Source organism: Mus caroli, chromosome 4 (assembly GCF_900094665.2).
Source record: "Mus caroli chromosome 4, CAROLI_EIJ_v1.1, whole genome shotgun sequence".
Classification (NCBI taxonomy): Eukaryota; Metazoa; Chordata; class Mammalia; order Rodentia; family Muridae; genus Mus; species Mus caroli.
Window position 1 is genome coordinate 27,284,587 of NC_034573.1, and position 17,436 is coordinate 27,302,022.

The following is a 17,436-nucleotide window of genomic DNA, read 5'->3' on the forward strand; positions in this document are numbered from 1 at the left end:
ATATATATATATATATTTGGGTGATATCTTCCCAGGCTTAGTTTTTACAAACTATAAATTCACATTAGCACTGAAGCACATATCTGTGCCGTGCTCTTTCACAACTCCTAACATTATCATTAAAACTGTGACTTAAATGATATTAATTAGGGTTGACTCTGATGGAGGGACTTTATATTCCTCTCCTGCATTCTGTGCTACTTTGCTTATTGCTATCATAGATAGACTTAAGGATAAGGTTTTCTTAGCACACCTCACTGCTTTAAGAACAGACACCTCAGAAGCTACCATACAAATAGATAAGAACTTCTTTTCCTTTTAGGTGATGCAGGGAATTGACCTGGGGACCTTGGGCATGGCAGGCAAGTGCTCTATTCCTGAACTATATCCCCAGTACAATAGGACCATTTTGGCTTTACAACTTGCCTCCAAAGGCAGCTGTTCCAACCCCATTCCCCTAGCCCACTTTATTGTAACGCTGTAATTATCTATTAGCATTTTCGCTCTTTGCTGACATTTTTTATGCCAACTCTCTACTGCTGTCCTGTTATAATAGCATCAAAGATGACGAGGACAGGTTCTCAGTGGCAGCAGCCAGGGGTTTCTCACACCAGCATGGTCTCATCACTGTGGAATGCTTCCCCTGCCTGGAGCACCAGCCAACCCACCTCTGCAGAAAGTTGTCTAGGTGAGGCTGCCTCTGCAAGGTTCTCCATGCCCCAGTGAGCTCTACCCGGTGCTTCTCATGGATAGGAGACAAACGGGAATAAAGATTCCCACAACCCACCTCTCATCTGCCAAGGAGGAGGTCAGCTGCTGGGCCTCACCTTGTTTCTGGCAAGCACGTTGGCTCCGGCTTTAACGAGCAGCTTGGCTGACTGGCTGAATCCGTGCCAGGCGGCTTCATGCAGGGCTGTATTCCCATCCTGAGTAACACACAGGCAAGACAACACATCACCCAGGCTCTGGTTTGTCTCACCCAAACACCCTGCTACAGTAGCTACAGGGCCTTCTGCAACCGGTGCCCATCTGAACCACAGAGCACAGGAAAACATCTGAGTGGCCAGTCTCTCTGCTCTCCTAGAAACAGCAGGACAGGGGCTATTCTGGACACGTGAAGGTAAAATGGCCTCCAGAGATGTAGTGGGTGGGCCAGGGCATAAGTCTCCTTGGAAGCATGCCTTCCAGAGCCTCCCACAGCTCTGTCTGTAGAAAACAGCATGCTTGGGATGGTTCACTGTCATTCCTCCTTCCCAGTTCCTCTGTCCCCCTAGGCTCCACCGTGCTCCTGATACCAGAAAACACCCTGAAAAATGGGCCTTATTACATAGAAAATTCCCCCAATCCCATTTCTTCACACACACAAAGTATTTATTTAGTTATCGAAGATAGAGTCTCACTATTTAGCCCTGGATGACCTAGAACTTGATATATAGACTAGGTTGGTCTCAAATCCAGAGACCCTGTGAGAGCTAAGATCAAAGGCATGCAACACCATACCCTTGTCTTTGTCAAGATTTAGTGGTCTCTGGCTTAGCATTAAGCCCCAGGACTCTAAAAGACTAGTCATCCAAGAAACACTGATTATAAATAAGCTAACCAAGGCTTCTAGATACATGGCTTTTAAATATAAACTAATAAAATGGCTCCCATTGGCTTAAGTTACTAGGAGAGAGGGAAAGAAAGACGAGCAGGCAGGGACATACATGTAGCTCCAAGCTGTTGTGCTCAGGCAAGGGTAAAGTCTCCAGTTACACGCAACAAAAGATGTGCACGAAAGAGGTAAGGCCCAGTGCACGTGGCACCCAAAAGAGGAGAGCCAGGGGTCCAGAGCAGAGGAGCAGGGCAATGCTGGGGAGGGCAAGAGGTCCCCAGGCCCAGCTGGAGCCACTACTGGAGCAGCAGCAGCAGAAAGACAGGAAAACAGAAGGGCTCTGGGCTCTGGACGAAGCACTCCTCAGCCAGGGCCCTGGGATGCACGGAGGAATCTCGTTGCATTGCTTCCTGTCAGCGCACTTTTCTGCATGTCACCTCTTAATGAAAAGCTGGAGCTCGGGAGAAAGACACAGAGGCCACAAGGCACTAAATACAAACATTCACATTCTGCGATTTGACCATTTAAAAAACACAGGGCTAGTATACTATGTGTCACTGGGATTCTTAGAAGAAAGAAATGATTGGTTTTCTTTAGTTTTCTTCTTCAATAGCTAGAAATTTTAACCTGCTTGCTCATCTAAAACACTGAGCCCCTGAGGGTGCCTCTTCCTCTCTCTCTCACCTTCAGTTTTTAAGCACACACATCTGGAGTCCCAGATGTTCTTTCAGAGACATCTAGGTTGACCTCTCTGGTTGCCTGGGAGAGGGGTAGCATCCTGACCATTCCACAGTGAGTCAAGCCGGCTCCTCAGCTGACTGTGGAGTCAGCCCTTAACACCCCACTCACCTTGTCCTGTCTGTCCAGGGCACACCCCTCCCGGATAAGCGCTGTGAGGATCTCGGTGTTTCCCACCACAGTGGCCCGGTGCAAGGCTGTCTGGTCCCCCTACAAAACGACATAGAGGCAAGAACAACAGATATCTCTAGCAGTCCCATATCGCTCCTTCCTTAAGCCAGACTCTGGGGTATCTCTTATCTCCACCAGGAGGAGACTGGTTCCTTGCAGAAGGGCTGGGTCACCATGGGCAAGGCAAGCTTTGGGGTCCCTTTAGTAGAGAATGCACGCGGCAGAGCTATCTGTTCATAACCTGGGAGGGATCTAATGTCAATCGCAATAATAGCTGTCGGCCTCAGATCTACCTCTGAAGGAGAGCCAAGCTCTTTCTGGCTGCCTAGTGGAGACATGTCTGGGAGTCAGGATGCGTATGGCATACGGTTCAACCAGCAGCTCTTGCCATCCGTATTCCCTGCGAGGTCCTCGGGCCCAGATTACAGAGGATAATCACTCTCCACTTGTGACAGTTTAAGGGCCTCATGCTTTGATGACAGGTGTGTAATTTGTTCACTGATTTGCGCTAGCCCCAGAGCAACGTGGGGGTGTGAGGATCCCAGAACTGCAGCCTCCTACTGCATATTTCTGAGATGGCTCCTGCTGATTTATGCCCTGTTCTGACCCTTCCTCAGCAAGGCGGTTCCTGGGGTGATTGGTTTTTTTCTGCAGGCACCAAAGCAGAACTTGACTCTCCCCCACTAACTGTGGCAGAGAGGAGGAGGAAACGCCCCAGATAGTAACGAAGGGATCTGACCTCTGGGCTTCTAGGAACACAGTTCATCTCTGGCACACACTCAAGAGTCAAGTTACGGCAAAGTCAAGTCATGCCTGAGGTCCAGGCTTGAAAGGGGAGGTGGCTGAGCCATGTGGATAGTTTCAGGTAAAAATAATAAGCCGATGGCCAGGGGATCGGGAGAATGGGTTGTATATAGTTGTGCACTGATTGTAGGGCCTCAGGAACCTCACAGGAAAAGGCAGGACCAGGGTTCTCTTTCCTTTGGGATTCTATGATTCAGCTGATATAGTAAAATTTCCAGAGAGAGCACAGAGGGCCTCTCTCTCCTCTCTCCTCTCTCTCTCCCTCTCCTCTCTCTCTCTCTCTCCCTCTCTCTCCTCTCTCCTCTCTCTCTCTCTCCCTCTCCTCTCTCTCTCTCTCTCTCTCTCTCTCTCTCTCTCTCTCTCTCTCTCTGCCTCCCTGCTTGAGGATCATGGTGTGAGTTCATATGTGATCATGGTGGCTGATTCTGCCACCGCCAGCCCATCATGGATTCTACCCCCTCTGAAGCCATGAGCTCAGCTGAGTTTTATAAATTTGCCTTGGTCATGGTGTGTTAGCATGGCACTGAGGACTGAGACACGGCAGTGACCACCTGTTCTCGACCAGGTTTGATGCCTGCTCCAGAATCCAGAATCCCATCTGATACCACAACTGCAGTCAGAACCCATGGCTAGGGAAAGCTCCAGCTGTTGTTTTGCCTCGACAAGATGCGTTTCTCAATCTGCCTTCCAAATGATGTCTGTGCCTACAGACCAGTGCTGGGGTCTGCTTTGGTTAGAGAAGCTTTTTTTTTTTGCATTGGTCATTGGTGATGGCAGGCGCTCATAACTGGTCAAAGTACTTTGCAACTTTTTTTTATTTTTTATTTTACTATTTTTGAGACAGGTTATCTCTGTGTAGCCCTGGCTGTCCTGGAAGTTGCTCTGTAAACCAGGCTGCCATTGAATTCACAGAGATCCTCCTGCCTCTGTCTCCTAAGTCTGGAACTAGCAAAGTGCACCACCGTCTTTCAACTTTTTAATATTTAACATTATATAACTTGACACATTAGATAAAATTGCTACCAATTACAATTTAAGTCATAAGAAAACATCAGGAACAGGACTGTCCCCTTTACAAACTTTTCTCCCAGTTTACTTGACAATATAAGGGACATGTAGAGGGCCAGGGGAGTGTGTCAAGCCCCAGCCTGAGCCCCACGACCGTGGGTGACTGGCTCTGCTCTCAAGACTCATCCTTGAGGCCGTCAACTTTCATCACATTACTTGTTAGATTTGGACCGTTTTTCTTCCTGTTCACCCTCCAAGTGTCATACTTGGAGAGCATCCTTCCTGTGTGCCTTGTGGTAAGGAGGAGAATGTAACACTGAGAAGCAGCTGCCTGGAGATGATCTGGGCCGGGCATCAGGAAGGCTCTCCAGGCAGACTCATGCTCAATGCCCAAACACGTCAGATGGGATCAGATCCAGGGCTCAGCACTTTAAAATTCCACTAAAGTTTCTAAGACATCTTATTTCCCTACCAGATTAGTCATGGGTTTTCCTAAGATGGCTATAAAAAAAGATTGTTCTTAACAAGAAACTTAAGTTCAGATCTGACTCAGTCAGGTTCCCGACGTGAGAGGCCTTTTAATCATCCCACAAGTGACAGGCGTTCTGCCAAGCGTTCCTGGATCAATCGGAGTGACCTTTTTAGAAGAAACTTGCATTCCGTGTAAAGCGGGAGCAACATGCCCTAAGCACGCAGGTCTTGTCAAGTGAGCCCACGAAGGCCTCGACTCTCAGGTCAAATGTTTCACCGTATTCCATGAGCTGCTCAGGAAATAAAGAGCTGGTGCAGCTCTGGGCCAGCGGGGCACCATTGCTGGGTATGGCTTTGCTCACCTACGGAGGGCGTTGCTTCCTTTGAGACAACTTTCCTTTGCGAGGCTCTAACTTGAGAGAACCTTACTCTCGGGTTGTTCTTTTTTTTTTTTTTTTAATTTATTTATTATATGTAAGTACACTGTAGCTGTCTTCAGACACTCCAGAAGAGGGCGCCAGATCTCGTTATGGATGGTTGTTAGCCACCATGTGGTTGCTGGGATTTGAACTCTGGACCTTNGGAAGAGCAGTCGGGTGCTCTTACCCACTGAGCCATCTCACCAGCCCTCTCGGGTTGTTCTTAGCAGAACATTCCCAGAAGACTGTCAGGACTCCAGGAGAGCTGACAGTTGGGTGCCGCCGTGGGGAGAAGCTGTCCTAAGCCAGCCAGTCCTTCGCAGTTGCACCCATGACCAAGCATTCACGCCCCAGTCTAGCTGGAGTGCCACGGCTGAGAGCCTGGCTTTTTGCTGTCTCTGTGTGTGTTACCACTCTGCTCTTCATGGTGGGACAAACAGTGCTGTTCATGATGGCTAAACTGGCCCCAGAGGCCTCCTCCAATCTTAGAAGCTAGCCCTCTAATGTTACCAAGGTGAGAAAGAAAGGCTCTGAGAAGGACAAAATTCAGGGGTGGGGTGGGGTGGGCATGAGGGGGGGGGGGCTGCCTACAGCCATATGTGGAACTTCTTACTCTCCAGAACAACACAGCTAAACCCAGACTCTCAGGTGAAGTACATTCAGTTACCTGAGAATCAATTCTTGGCTCCTACAAGATTAAACCTACTAATAAACTATAGCACATTATTATTATTATTTTAAATATACTACTAGCTACATGTCCTCTTCAAAACATAATACAAAGGCTGCACTTGACCTACAAATGGACCCACACAGCAACTCTGACATAACCCTGCTTGAAGAGGATCTGTATTAACTAGGAAACTCTGACACTGAAGAAAAGCTACCTCTCTCAACATACTTTCTCAATATTCCCTCAATGTTTATTGACCCCTAACTAGTTCTCTTGTTATATTGATAAGCCTCACCTGGGACGGCTAGCTAATTCAAATTGCAAAGCCTCATTCCCTTTACGGCAAGCTGCCACCAGCTTTTGAAGCCAGTTAACCTCAGCACTGGTCTCCAAATGGAGCTGGTGTCCCCGTGAGGCTGGGGCTGCCTCACTCTGCAAGCCGAGAGAACGGCATAGAGGCCAGTCCCTAAGTCACCCAGGATCTATTTGTTGAATGACTAACTGAGAAGAAGCAAAGGACGAAACTGCCGGGAACTAGAAGGCGCAGCAACACCGCAGTTGGCACTCTGATCTGGAACATACCGACCTGCTAGCACAACAGTGTGGACTGCCCGCATTCGACTTCCCCGAAGTTTCAGGGTTTCTCACTGCAGAGCATCTGAACCTGAGGCCTAAATCTTTGTTCTGAAATATTTTGATTTCTGTCTCCTATACAGTGAAAAGCACTGAGGGTTCCAAGCTCATGAAAGCAGCCCTGGTCGTGCAGAGCACACCCCGTTTGGCAGGAAGCCCCCAGGGGCCCAAGCAAGCACGCTGCGAGCAAGCCCTATACCAGGTAGGCGCGCAAAGCACAGGGCTGACCTCTTCTCTCTCAGATCTTCTAGGGTCCTTCCTAGCCTTTCTTCTCTGCTTTCTCTGATTTTTGTCTTCCTTCACGCTTTTTACCTTGGCCACAGGATCCTGGACTATTTCTGGGGTAGGAGTCATGTGCTTACTCATTGACCAATCAGAGATGGCGTTTGAGCTCCACTGAACGTTGATAGGATTAGTGGGAAACAAGACAGAATTTGCTCCCGGAGTTGCAGATTCTAAAGAACTGGTTTCCAAGGGTTGAAACTCATAATAATCCCACTCCAGGCCACTGAAGGTCATTCTTCCTCTAATTCTCAGATATTATCATGCCATAAAGATCAGTATCTGCAGAATATGAAGTTTGAAGTAAATATTTATAAAGTCAGCATTGTGTGCGTCTATCCACCTCCCAGATAGGGAACTTCTAAAGTGACACGCCCCTCCATGGTTAGGTCCATCGCTCTTCTTTAATGATAATAAAGCAATTTATTTGCATTCTTGTAGCTTTTTCAACAGGCGTGGTCAGTACACAGGAATCAGGCAACATCAGTCCTGCCTCCAGTTATCACGCTGTCATTACGTTGTCCAGTGTTTTATATTCTATGGAGAAGCGAGGCATGCACTGTACAGAGCAGGAGAGGTTGAAATAAGAGCAGTGTGTTATCTAAACACAGGACTGCCTTTCCTTCTGCCCTGGCTCATCAGGGCTGTGCTGTGAGAATTCATGCCTGCTGTTTTCCTTTCCATACCAGAAACATCACCCAGTGTCTGCCCCGTGAGATCACAGCAAGCCTCAGACTCAGGACCCGAGAACCGATATTTGGTTGGGATAGGCTGGCATGCCTGGCATTGTGCCCTCGACACAGCAGCAGGCAAGAACTTTAATTATCAAAGAGAAGCCTAGATTATTCCAACATGCTTGTACCAGCTACTCAAGGCCCCACCTTTCCTCTGATCATTTATTTACACCCCCTCCCTGTATTTTCCACCTGTCCTCTAAGGAGACGATATGGGTCAGGAATGCTATTTTTGGCTATAGTGTAGAAAAATTAAGTGTTATCACCCAAGACAAAAATCAAAAGCTTTAAGCTAAATCAGCATTTACCAGAATAACACCCTTAGTGACCTAGTAGGCTTCAGATATAACCAGAGATGTATATGATACACTGATAAATCCTCTGCCCATGCAATAAAAACCAGCCCACACACCTGCTTGCCTGCTTGCTTGCCTGCCCATAGGTAAGGTCTCACAACATCCAAGGCTAGCCTCAAACCTGCTGTGTAGCCAAGTCATTTGTGAATTGTGTTTGTCAGATTTTAGGATACTGAACAGCGTTGCAAGGGATATTATAGCTGGTGTTGCTAAAAGTGAATCTGGAAAAAGTTCAGACTCTGTAAGATGCTGTTTTACTCACAGGACTTTTATTTGTCAGAATTCTACTTTGGTGAGCGGGCTCAGTGGTTGAGAGTACTATAAGGGTGAGTTTGATTCCCAACACCCACAGCTCTCCCATGGCAGTTCACAACCATATATTATTTGCAAATAACTCCAGTTTCAAGGAATCCAATGTCCTCCTCACCAGGCATGCCGGGTTGCAGAGATACATATGCAGGCAAAACACCCAGAATAATATAAAAAAGAAAAGAGTTGAACCACTTTCTGAAAATAGTTCCCAATCACACTGCCATAAGGTTTTCTCCAAATAACTCATTGGAGGGCAATTTACACGACCACTCCTCAAAGACTCCACCTCACCAAAGATGCAAGAGAACAGGGCTCTGTGCTGTGCAGTCCCACTTATCCAGTGCTCATAGACGCAGACCTGACACGTGATGTTAGAGGCCCCAGGGTGAGTCCTGTCCTGGTCTATCCCCGAGCTGATGGAATCACATCTCAGTAATACCACAGGACTCTTCCTAGAGGCCTTGTTCGTGCATTCTAAATCCCGACTCCCCTTTTAGTTGGAATGGAACTTCCAACTAAAGGAAACTATAAGAGAAATTAAGATTAAAGGGGGCTGGGGGAGGGGAACAGGTTTAAGATTCACCCTTGCTTCAGCAGTAAATGTGGTCGAACATACATCTAGTGGGTCTTTCCCACTGCCGGAGTATGTCCTTTGTTCTAAGACAGGTTACAGGTCTTAGAGACTGCGCTCAGATGCTAATGGGGTGATAGGGACCCAAAGTGGAAGAGTCTCCAGCAAACTAGAATGGGTCACCCAGCAGGTATTCTCAAGAATGCTTCTCCCAGAACAGGTTTGACTAGAGCCAAAACCCTCCTGGCATTCTTCCACCCTCCCTCCTCATATTGCCAGCAGCATCGGCACTGCATGGAGGGATGCTGCTGCAGGCAAGTTCCGTGCCAACCTTGTTCCGGGAGGGAATGACGCCACTTACATCATCTTGCACATCGAGGTCACAGCCAGCCTTCAGCAAAATCTGCACCACAGAAAGATGACCCTTATTGGCAGCGAGGTGCAAGGGGGTCCGGCCATGCTGTTAATATAAAAGAAATGATTGGTTTTAGAATAAGATAACCCCAAGCAGGCAGGACACTAGAGCAAAGATGACACACCAGCTTTTAGGAACAACCCCTGCCCCTAACCCAAGTTGTTCTTTGGCTCTGGCAGGGGATTCTCAACCAATTTATCCAGAATTGAAGTTGCCTTGGCTAACTTTGGCCAGGGCTACATAGTGAGACCCTGTCTCAAAACAACAACAACAGCAGCAACAACAACAACATATGTTTTAAAAAAGCAAAGATTTCCCTTAGTGCATAATTTTTTACATTTTTAATTTTATTTATTTATTTATTTATTTAATGTATGTGAGCACACTGTCGTTCTCTTCAGACACACCAGAAGAGACCATCGGATCCCATTACAGATGGTTTTGATCTATCATGTGGTTGCTGGGAATTGAACTGAGGACCTCTGGAAGAGCACTCGCCATCTCTCCAGCCTCTCCACATCTATATTTTTAAGCACCAAGTAAGTGGTGAAATGTGGGGGGTTTTGCCCTCCTGTTTTGGTGCTAATAACGCAAGGTGGGAAACGGCTGTGACCAAGAATCCGAGAGGATCCTGGGTGGAAGACAAACCCACTCATCAGCTCCTGAAGAGCTAGTCAAGAACTCCATCAACTTAAAAGCCTCTGCCTCCTCTTAAAAACAGATCTTAAAATTACAAAAGCAACCATTTAAAAACAGAGCATATTAAGATCCACATACCTGCCAACTATTTAAAAACAAAAAACAAAAATTCAGAGACTCCATTGCTGTTCCTTCCAGACCTCCTTGTGGCCACTAAGAACTAACCTTTCTTATGAACTTGGTATTTATCTATCCTCTGCCTTGCGTTACACTGCCACTTCCTGTTTACTGCCAGAGGCAGCATACAGATTATTGTTCCAAACCTATGGCAGCATGTAAGGCTACAGAGTATCCATCGGCTTTCCTTGTAATTGTGTTTGTGGTTGGGTGTTGGCTCAACATTCTATTATGGTGATGTACATTGTTCCCATTTCCCACTTGGTATCCAGCCATCCCCTGTGGACTGCTGTGAGGGCTGAAGTTATGTTTTAAGTTGAAATAACTGCCTAAGAGACCTATAAACAAAAATGCCTCTAACCTGTAAGTTCCACTTGCCCAAGGACGGCTAACTTCCTGGAAGGTTGGGGCTGTTGTTTATGAGATAATAAGCCATAGGTTTTCACTTCTATAAACAAGATTGGCTGCCCCAAGTGCACGGGATGTGCTTGATCACAAAAGGTGGGAGGTACTCAGACAATAGGTTCATCAGGATATGTGCTTGCCCAGTTAGACAAAGGTGAGATGGTAGCTTTGTGGGTTTTGCCTTTATTAGCCTAGAGTGATTTGGTGCCACACTCTGGGAGTCCTGTGTATGGACCTGACCAGTGTCTCTCATCCCGGTCAGGATTTAATATTTGGCTCAAATCTTAGAGTAGTGGTCTGATTCTAGCCCAGTAGGATTAACTCCACTGAGATGGGATTCTCAGCCCTGTGGCTAAGTTACAGGGAGAATCAGTCCCTTGTCTGTAACTGTGATAAGTTTGTGGGGTCCCATGGTACATGGTACCCCAAAGCAAAGGTCTGCTGAGTGTGCATTAGCTTCTGTTCAGGGAACTCACTCTGTCAAACTCCTGACTCTCCAGGCTCTATTGGAGACATCCTGTTTTCCCTCAGCATTTACTATGAGGGAAAGTTTAAGTGACTATGGCTGGCATTTGAGAAAAAGGGACTAATGTATCCAGCCGTTCTCACTGAGAACCCACTGCCCTCATTGATATTCTAGTGGGATAAACATGTTTATGATCCCGATAAAGCACCAGTTAGCCATGATAACCAACCGTGGAGAAAAACCACAGACAAAAAAAGGATTTTAATTCCAAGCCATGAAATCCAATCAAAACAGTAGAATGAGTCTGGAAAGAAAGAGGCCAGAGCATGCTTTAAAATTAGAATTCTTAATTAAGGGACAAAGTTACTCCCAAGAACTAGGCTACCAAAAAAAAAAAAAAAAAAAAAAAAACCAACTTCACAAAAAAGGCAAGGTCATAAATGAGACAAAGGATTGACCTTTCTCTCCTAGGCAACTGCTGCTTCACCTTGACCCTTTCCACAAGGCACAGTGCCCAGATGGAGGGTTTCATTCATTGGGTTCAGGCTCAGACTCCAACTGTCATTGTATGTCCTTATCCATGACCTCGTATCTCAACGCTGACTAAGGGACCTTCACAAAGTTTTCTAAGGCATTCTGAATCTCAGCATAGCTCATCATCACAGGGCTGAGGGGATGTGTGTGCTGTAAGGAAATAGACACTGCAGCCAAATACAACAAGTGCCTTCAACAAGAGAAGTGGCAGAGAACAGGCGTGGGGGACTGCCTGGAAAAAAGCCGGACCCAGAGACAGAGCCCAAGGAGCTCTGCGGACATTCCTGCCAGCACCTACCTATTCCCGAAGGGTACGGAGGATAAAAGGTTTGTCTAAGCGAGCACAGCCAGAAGACAGGAGGACATGGCATGGCAGTTCCTCTGTGGAGCCTAATGTCTGCATGAGAGTCCAGCCCTAAGGCTCCTGTGCCAGTGGCCATCCTCAGTGGGATGGCCTCTGGGGCAGGTGAGTCTCACAACGGGGATAAATGTTTTGTAGATAGGACAGGGGATGGCACAGTGCCACACGGGTGCTGACACCCTGATTTGGACTTCACAGTTTCCAGAACTATGAGAAGCAAAAGTCTGCTGCTTGGGCAGTCAGCCTACAGCTGCTTCTTTCAGACACTGGAATGGACTAAGATAGGCTCACACCAGATCACATGCGTGAACGCACCCAGAAATGCAATGTCCCTGAAATGCAGACATGTCCTAATCCAAGGTCATCAGAGAGGTCTTGTGAGACCCCGGCTTAAAGCATTTCTCCCTGAAAGGTAGAGCCCCTAAAACATTTCCCCAAGCTTGTTTTCCTTGATCTTTAAAAATACAGCTATAGGGCTGGTGAGATGGCTCAGCGGGTAAGAGCACCCGACTGCTCTTCCGAAGGTCCAGAGTTCAAATCCCAGCAACCACATGGTGGCTCACAACTATCTCGTAACGACCTCTGACTCCCTCCTCTGGAGTGTCTGAAGACAGCTACAGTGTACTCACATATAATAAATAAATAAATAATAAATCTTTTAAAAATCCATCTTTAAAATAAAATACAGCTAGAAAGAAGCTCTTTGTTCTCTATAGCCAGCAAAAAGCCTTTTTGTTTCTATACTTTACAACCAGAGATGCCTGCCTTCCTGTGCCGAGGACACGGAGATAAAACTTCAGAAAGAACTCACTCCCTACTCCTGCCTTGTAAATTTCACCAAGGACACCGGAAGAGAACTCTCCTCCCAACTCCTCCCAACTCTTCCCAACTCCTCAGCTAGCTGTTAAAAGCGCCCTACTGTCACTGCTTGGGGTCGAACTCCCCTGCCCTGCTAGGTGCGAGGGGTTTGTTCTCAGCTAGCTGATAATAAAATCTCTTGTAGTTTGCATCAGGTGTGGTTTTCTCTCGGGACACTGGGGTGTTGGCCAGCTCATCCCGGGACTTGAGCGGAGGCCCAGCATCGGGGGTCTTACAGTCTCAGTCAGATCCAGCAATGCCTGGTGATTTCGTGTAGGACAATTACCTAAGCCTGCTTTCTCATCTGTGAAACAGGAGCAGACTCCACACCTACACACATTTGACATAAGAATGAAGTACAATCCTCCATCTCGTGTGGGGCTCCCTACTGTTGCTGTCTGTCAGCCCCCAAGCTAAGGAAGTCCCCAACTGCTGTGCCTCTTGGACAGACACCCCTATACCTTTACCACAGCAAAGCGTGGTGAGCTAGTCACACTGTCCTATGGGTTTGGATGAAGAGACAGACTCTCATTTTCAAGGCTTCCATTCATCAGTCCCTCCCCTTCCAGAGCATCCTGAATCCAGCTGGGGTGTGATCTCCTGAAAGAACTGCCTCCCATGAGTGATGAATCAGGTTGACACTGGGTGGTGGGAAGGTCATATGTAAGTGGCCCAGGACTCCTGGAGCACAGGGACACTGCAGCAAGTTCCATGATACTGATGTTTTAGTTAGGGTCTTATTGCTGTGAAGAGATACCATGACCATGGCAACTCTTATAAAGGCAAGCATTTAATTAGGGCTGGCTTACAGGTTCAGACATTTAGTCCATTATCATCATGGCAGGAAGAGTATTAGCACGAAGGCAGACATAGTTCTTGAGAACATTCTGATTAGCAAGCAATAGGGAGTAATTGTGAGCCAATAGACCTGGATTGACCTTCTGAGACCTCATACTTCCTCCAACAAGGCCACACCTCCTAATAGTGCCACTCCTTGAGTCTATGGGGGCCATTTTGATTCAAACTGACACAGCTAGATTGACTTTAGGAGATTCAAGGATGGATCTGCCCTCAGGGGACATGTTGGCTTCCCGAGCCACTAGAGCAGATGCAAGCACACAAGGGGGGCTTCTCTGAGAAATCTCTCGGTACTTACTTAATTCCTGTGCTGGCCTCTGGGAGGGCTCAGCAATAGCAAAAGCAGCCGGAAGCTGTCAGGACTGGTGGGGAAGGAACCATAAGCAGGGAAAAAGACTGTGTAGAATGGAATGCTATGAAGACGTGTTGATACATTAGTATCATAGATTTTAACCTAGTATCCTCAGACAAGCCTGACTCAGCCTAGACCATCAGATCCACAGAGAACAAGGAAGATAAGAGCAAAGAGAGCGAGCGGCAGCAGATGCCTGCTACACTGAAGATACTTTGTTAAGAACCTCACACCTGTTAGCTCATTCGGTCCTCCAACTCTGTAAGGTAGACACTATCAAACCCATTTTACAGACGAGGAAGCAAGGCATAAAGAGACTCTCACTTGTTCTAGAAATAGAAACTCAGCCCTTGAAGCCTTCTGACCATACCCCCATGCTCTGATTTACCCATACACGGCCTGTGTGTGTGTGTGTGTGTGTGTGTGTACGCGTGAGCATATGCGTATGCACTTTTCTATTGGTGTTATAAACACCATGATCAAAAACTAACATTAAGAGCTTATTTTACATTTCCATGTCTAAATCCATCATTAACGAAAGGCAGGGCAGGAAACTGAGGTAGAGACCATGGAAGAATACTGCTTATTGGCTTGTTCCTCATGGCTTGCTCAGCCTGCTGTCTTACACATCCTAAGAACACCTACCCTAGAGGTGGCACCACTTTTCATATCAACCATTAATCAAAACACTGTCCCACAAACTTGCCTATTGACCAATCTGATTCAGTCAGTTGCTGACCCAAGCTTGTGTCAAGTTGTCCAAAAACAAAATAGCACAGGGGGTTTCGGCAGTGGAGAAGAGAGGTCTGTGTCTGGCTTTTGGAGTGCTCCTGGGTTCTTGAATGCTGTGCCCAGATCCTTTGGAGCTCTTAGATAGACATCACCTGGTTTCCTCAGCTCTGAAAGCACAGAGAGAGATTTTCTCTTTCTCCATACTATGAACACCTTCTGGGGAGCTTAGCTGTGATGCCTGACCAGCTCCTTCCTGCAAGGGTTTCCAATCAGCGTCAGGACCCATCTACCAGTTCTCAGACAATCTTCTTGGGTGATCGATCTATGACAGGTGGGAACATAGGAGGAGACGAGGGGCAGGGCTAAGTTTCTAAGGAGTGTCCCTGTGGCTAAACCTGCCAGCCTGGCCTGCCCGGGTGAGAGGGATTCTTCTGGCTGCCCTTTCCTTGGTGCCCACATAATTGTCAACAGTGCATAACACTGAATCAGTACATTTCTTAGGCATGCTGTGGCGGTTATATCCACAAGCCTCATAAAACTATGCAGCTCCTTGTAGCAACGGTACATCTCATGCCAGTAGTCCTTCCTCTCCCCTGGGCTTCAGCATCTCCTGGAGGACTAACTGCAACATAGACAGCTTGGTGTCTTGCCAGAGTTCCTGATTTGGCATCTGGGTAGATCGTAATAATCTGCATTCCTAATAACCCTAAGGTGGATGCTAAGAGTGCTCACTTAACCCGCTACTTCTGAGCCCTACCACGATTTAGATGTACCTATAATCTTTTTGTTTGTTTGTTTGCTTTTGTTTATTTTTCCAGACAGGGTTTTTCTGTGTAGTCTTGGCTGTCCTAGAGCTCGCTCTGTAGACCAGGCTGGCCTTGAACACACAGAGATCCACCTGCCTCTGCCTCCTGCCTCCCGAGTGCTGGGGGTAAAGGCGTGCGCCGCCACTGCCCAGCTCCTGTAATCTTTCACAAAGATGCATTTACTTTCACGTGTACGAGCGTTTGCCTGCATGTACATAGGTGCCTGGTGCCTGTGGCGTCCAGAAGAAGTTGTTCTATCCCCTGGAACTGGAGTTACTGGTGGTTGTGAATGATGCAAACTAAACCTTAGCCGTCTACAAGAGCATCAAGTGGTTTTAACCACTGAGCCATCTCCTGGGCCCCAAGTTACCTATAATCTTTTAATAAATCTGAAACATGCTGAGCAGTGGTGGCGCACGCCTTTAATCCCAGCACTTGGGAGGCAGAGGCAGGCGGAATTCTAAGTTCAAGGTCAGCCTGGTCTACAAAGTTAGTTCCAGGACAGCCAGGGCTACACAGAGAAACCCTGTCTCGAAAAACCAAACCAAACCAAACCAAAACAACAATAACAAACAAAACAAAACAAAAACAAAGAAAAAAAAAACAAAACAAAAAAAGAAACAATACCACCAAAGGGTTAAAATCTATCAATGTTATGTGGGATTCTGAGAGAGTATTTCTAGAATTTCCGGTGATCCTAGTGTGCAGGTGGAGTGGTGACCTGTCTGACCCCTCTGAAGCTACTTACTGGTTCCCAGGATGAGCCACCACAGGCCAGGAGAGTGAGAGGTGTACCCCTCATTTCTCCTTCATCCAGCCAAGGTGAGATAAAGGCTCAGGCTGCCTCACTTCAGGCAGCCAAAGAGTAAACACAGGCTGGAGACACTGTCAACGATTCTGGGCACTGGGTGTGATGGGCATCTACAGAGCTGATGCATTGGGACACCAGAGTGTCACCCTTCCAGCAGATAACCCATAAATTATACCCACTGGTGATTAGAAAGGGAAGCAAAGTGATCCCTGCCCTCCCGTGAGCGAAGCAGGGAGGGCTGACAGAGACATTCTAGGAGGAGGAGTCCCCCTGAGATAGTGGTCTACCAACAAGGATGACACAGACAGGTAGCCAAGGCAAACTAAACATCAAAGGAAGCCATGTCTTCCCCTGAGTGTTCAGGCGAGGATGCTGAGGACTCTTTGAGAAGGTCCAGGCCTCGAGTGACTCAGGGTCACTTGAGAACCACAACTATAGAAAAAGGTCAAAGAAGATTCTATTGTCCCCAAAGCCTCCCAAAGTCTGGATGGTGGGTCACACATGACTCGGGTCACACATCCACACAGGCTACAGCTCCTGCAGGTGTTATTACTAACGGACAGACTTTCTGAGCCGCACTGCAGCTTCGTGAGTGGCCTGGACATTCTACCAGCACACTTAAGAGGGTGAGGTACATGGGTGCTGGCTGTCACTCAGTCATTCCAGCAACACGGCTTCACTCAATGATATCCATCTGCCCAGAGCCACACAGAGCTCTAGGGAGATTAAAAACAACATATGGTCTACAATTCTCCAGAGCTTTGTCTACTTGGACAAGTGACATATCACATCGAAACCAGACCAGAGGTGACAAAAAAGCAGAAAGACTAAAGAACTGTGTAATAACAGGACAAAATGTAATGGAACAGATGGTGACTCCTGACCAGGAAACAACAGCCATTTAGAATAACAATAATACCAGTAATTTGGAGAGATCATTTGAAGCATATTTTTTAGTAATCAATTATTTCTAATAATTAGATTTCATTAATGAAAAAAAAAATCTTTTTGTGGTGACACAGTAATCTTCATACTTCAGCTTTCCTTAAAAGTTCCCATCAGCAAAGTGACTAAAAATGGCTTATGGAATTTAATTGGCTGCTCAGGATTGTATTATCTCCTACAAGTACACAGGATGCTAAGCGATGACATCATCGGCACACGCCCTTCAAAGGGAGGTACTCGACTACTCTTCAATGGACTGATGCACCAGTGGACGTCACATGGTGACCCAGCACAGGATATACTATATATGG

General features: G+C 47.0%; 1 protein-coding gene across 6 annotated transcripts in view; it reads right to left on the bottom strand.

The window, feature by feature from the left end:
* The window catches only part of Ankrd6 (ankyrin repeat domain 6), a 148,098-nt gene that overhangs the window by 23,715 nt on the left and 106,947 nt on the right, over window positions 1-17,436 (bottom strand). For all 6 annotated transcript variants that reach the window (XM_029476792.1, XM_021160920.2, XM_029476791.1 and 3 more), the window contains exons 3-5: window positions 9,128-9,226; window positions 2,444-2,542; window positions 828-926 (exon numbers count right to left, since the gene is read on the bottom strand). In XM_029476792.1, coding sequence (XP_029332652.1) covers window positions 828-926; window positions 2,444-2,542; window positions 9,128-9,226 — 297 coding nt within the window. The remainder of the gene's footprint in view (window positions 1-827; window positions 927-2,443; window positions 2,543-9,127; window positions 9,227-17,436) is intronic.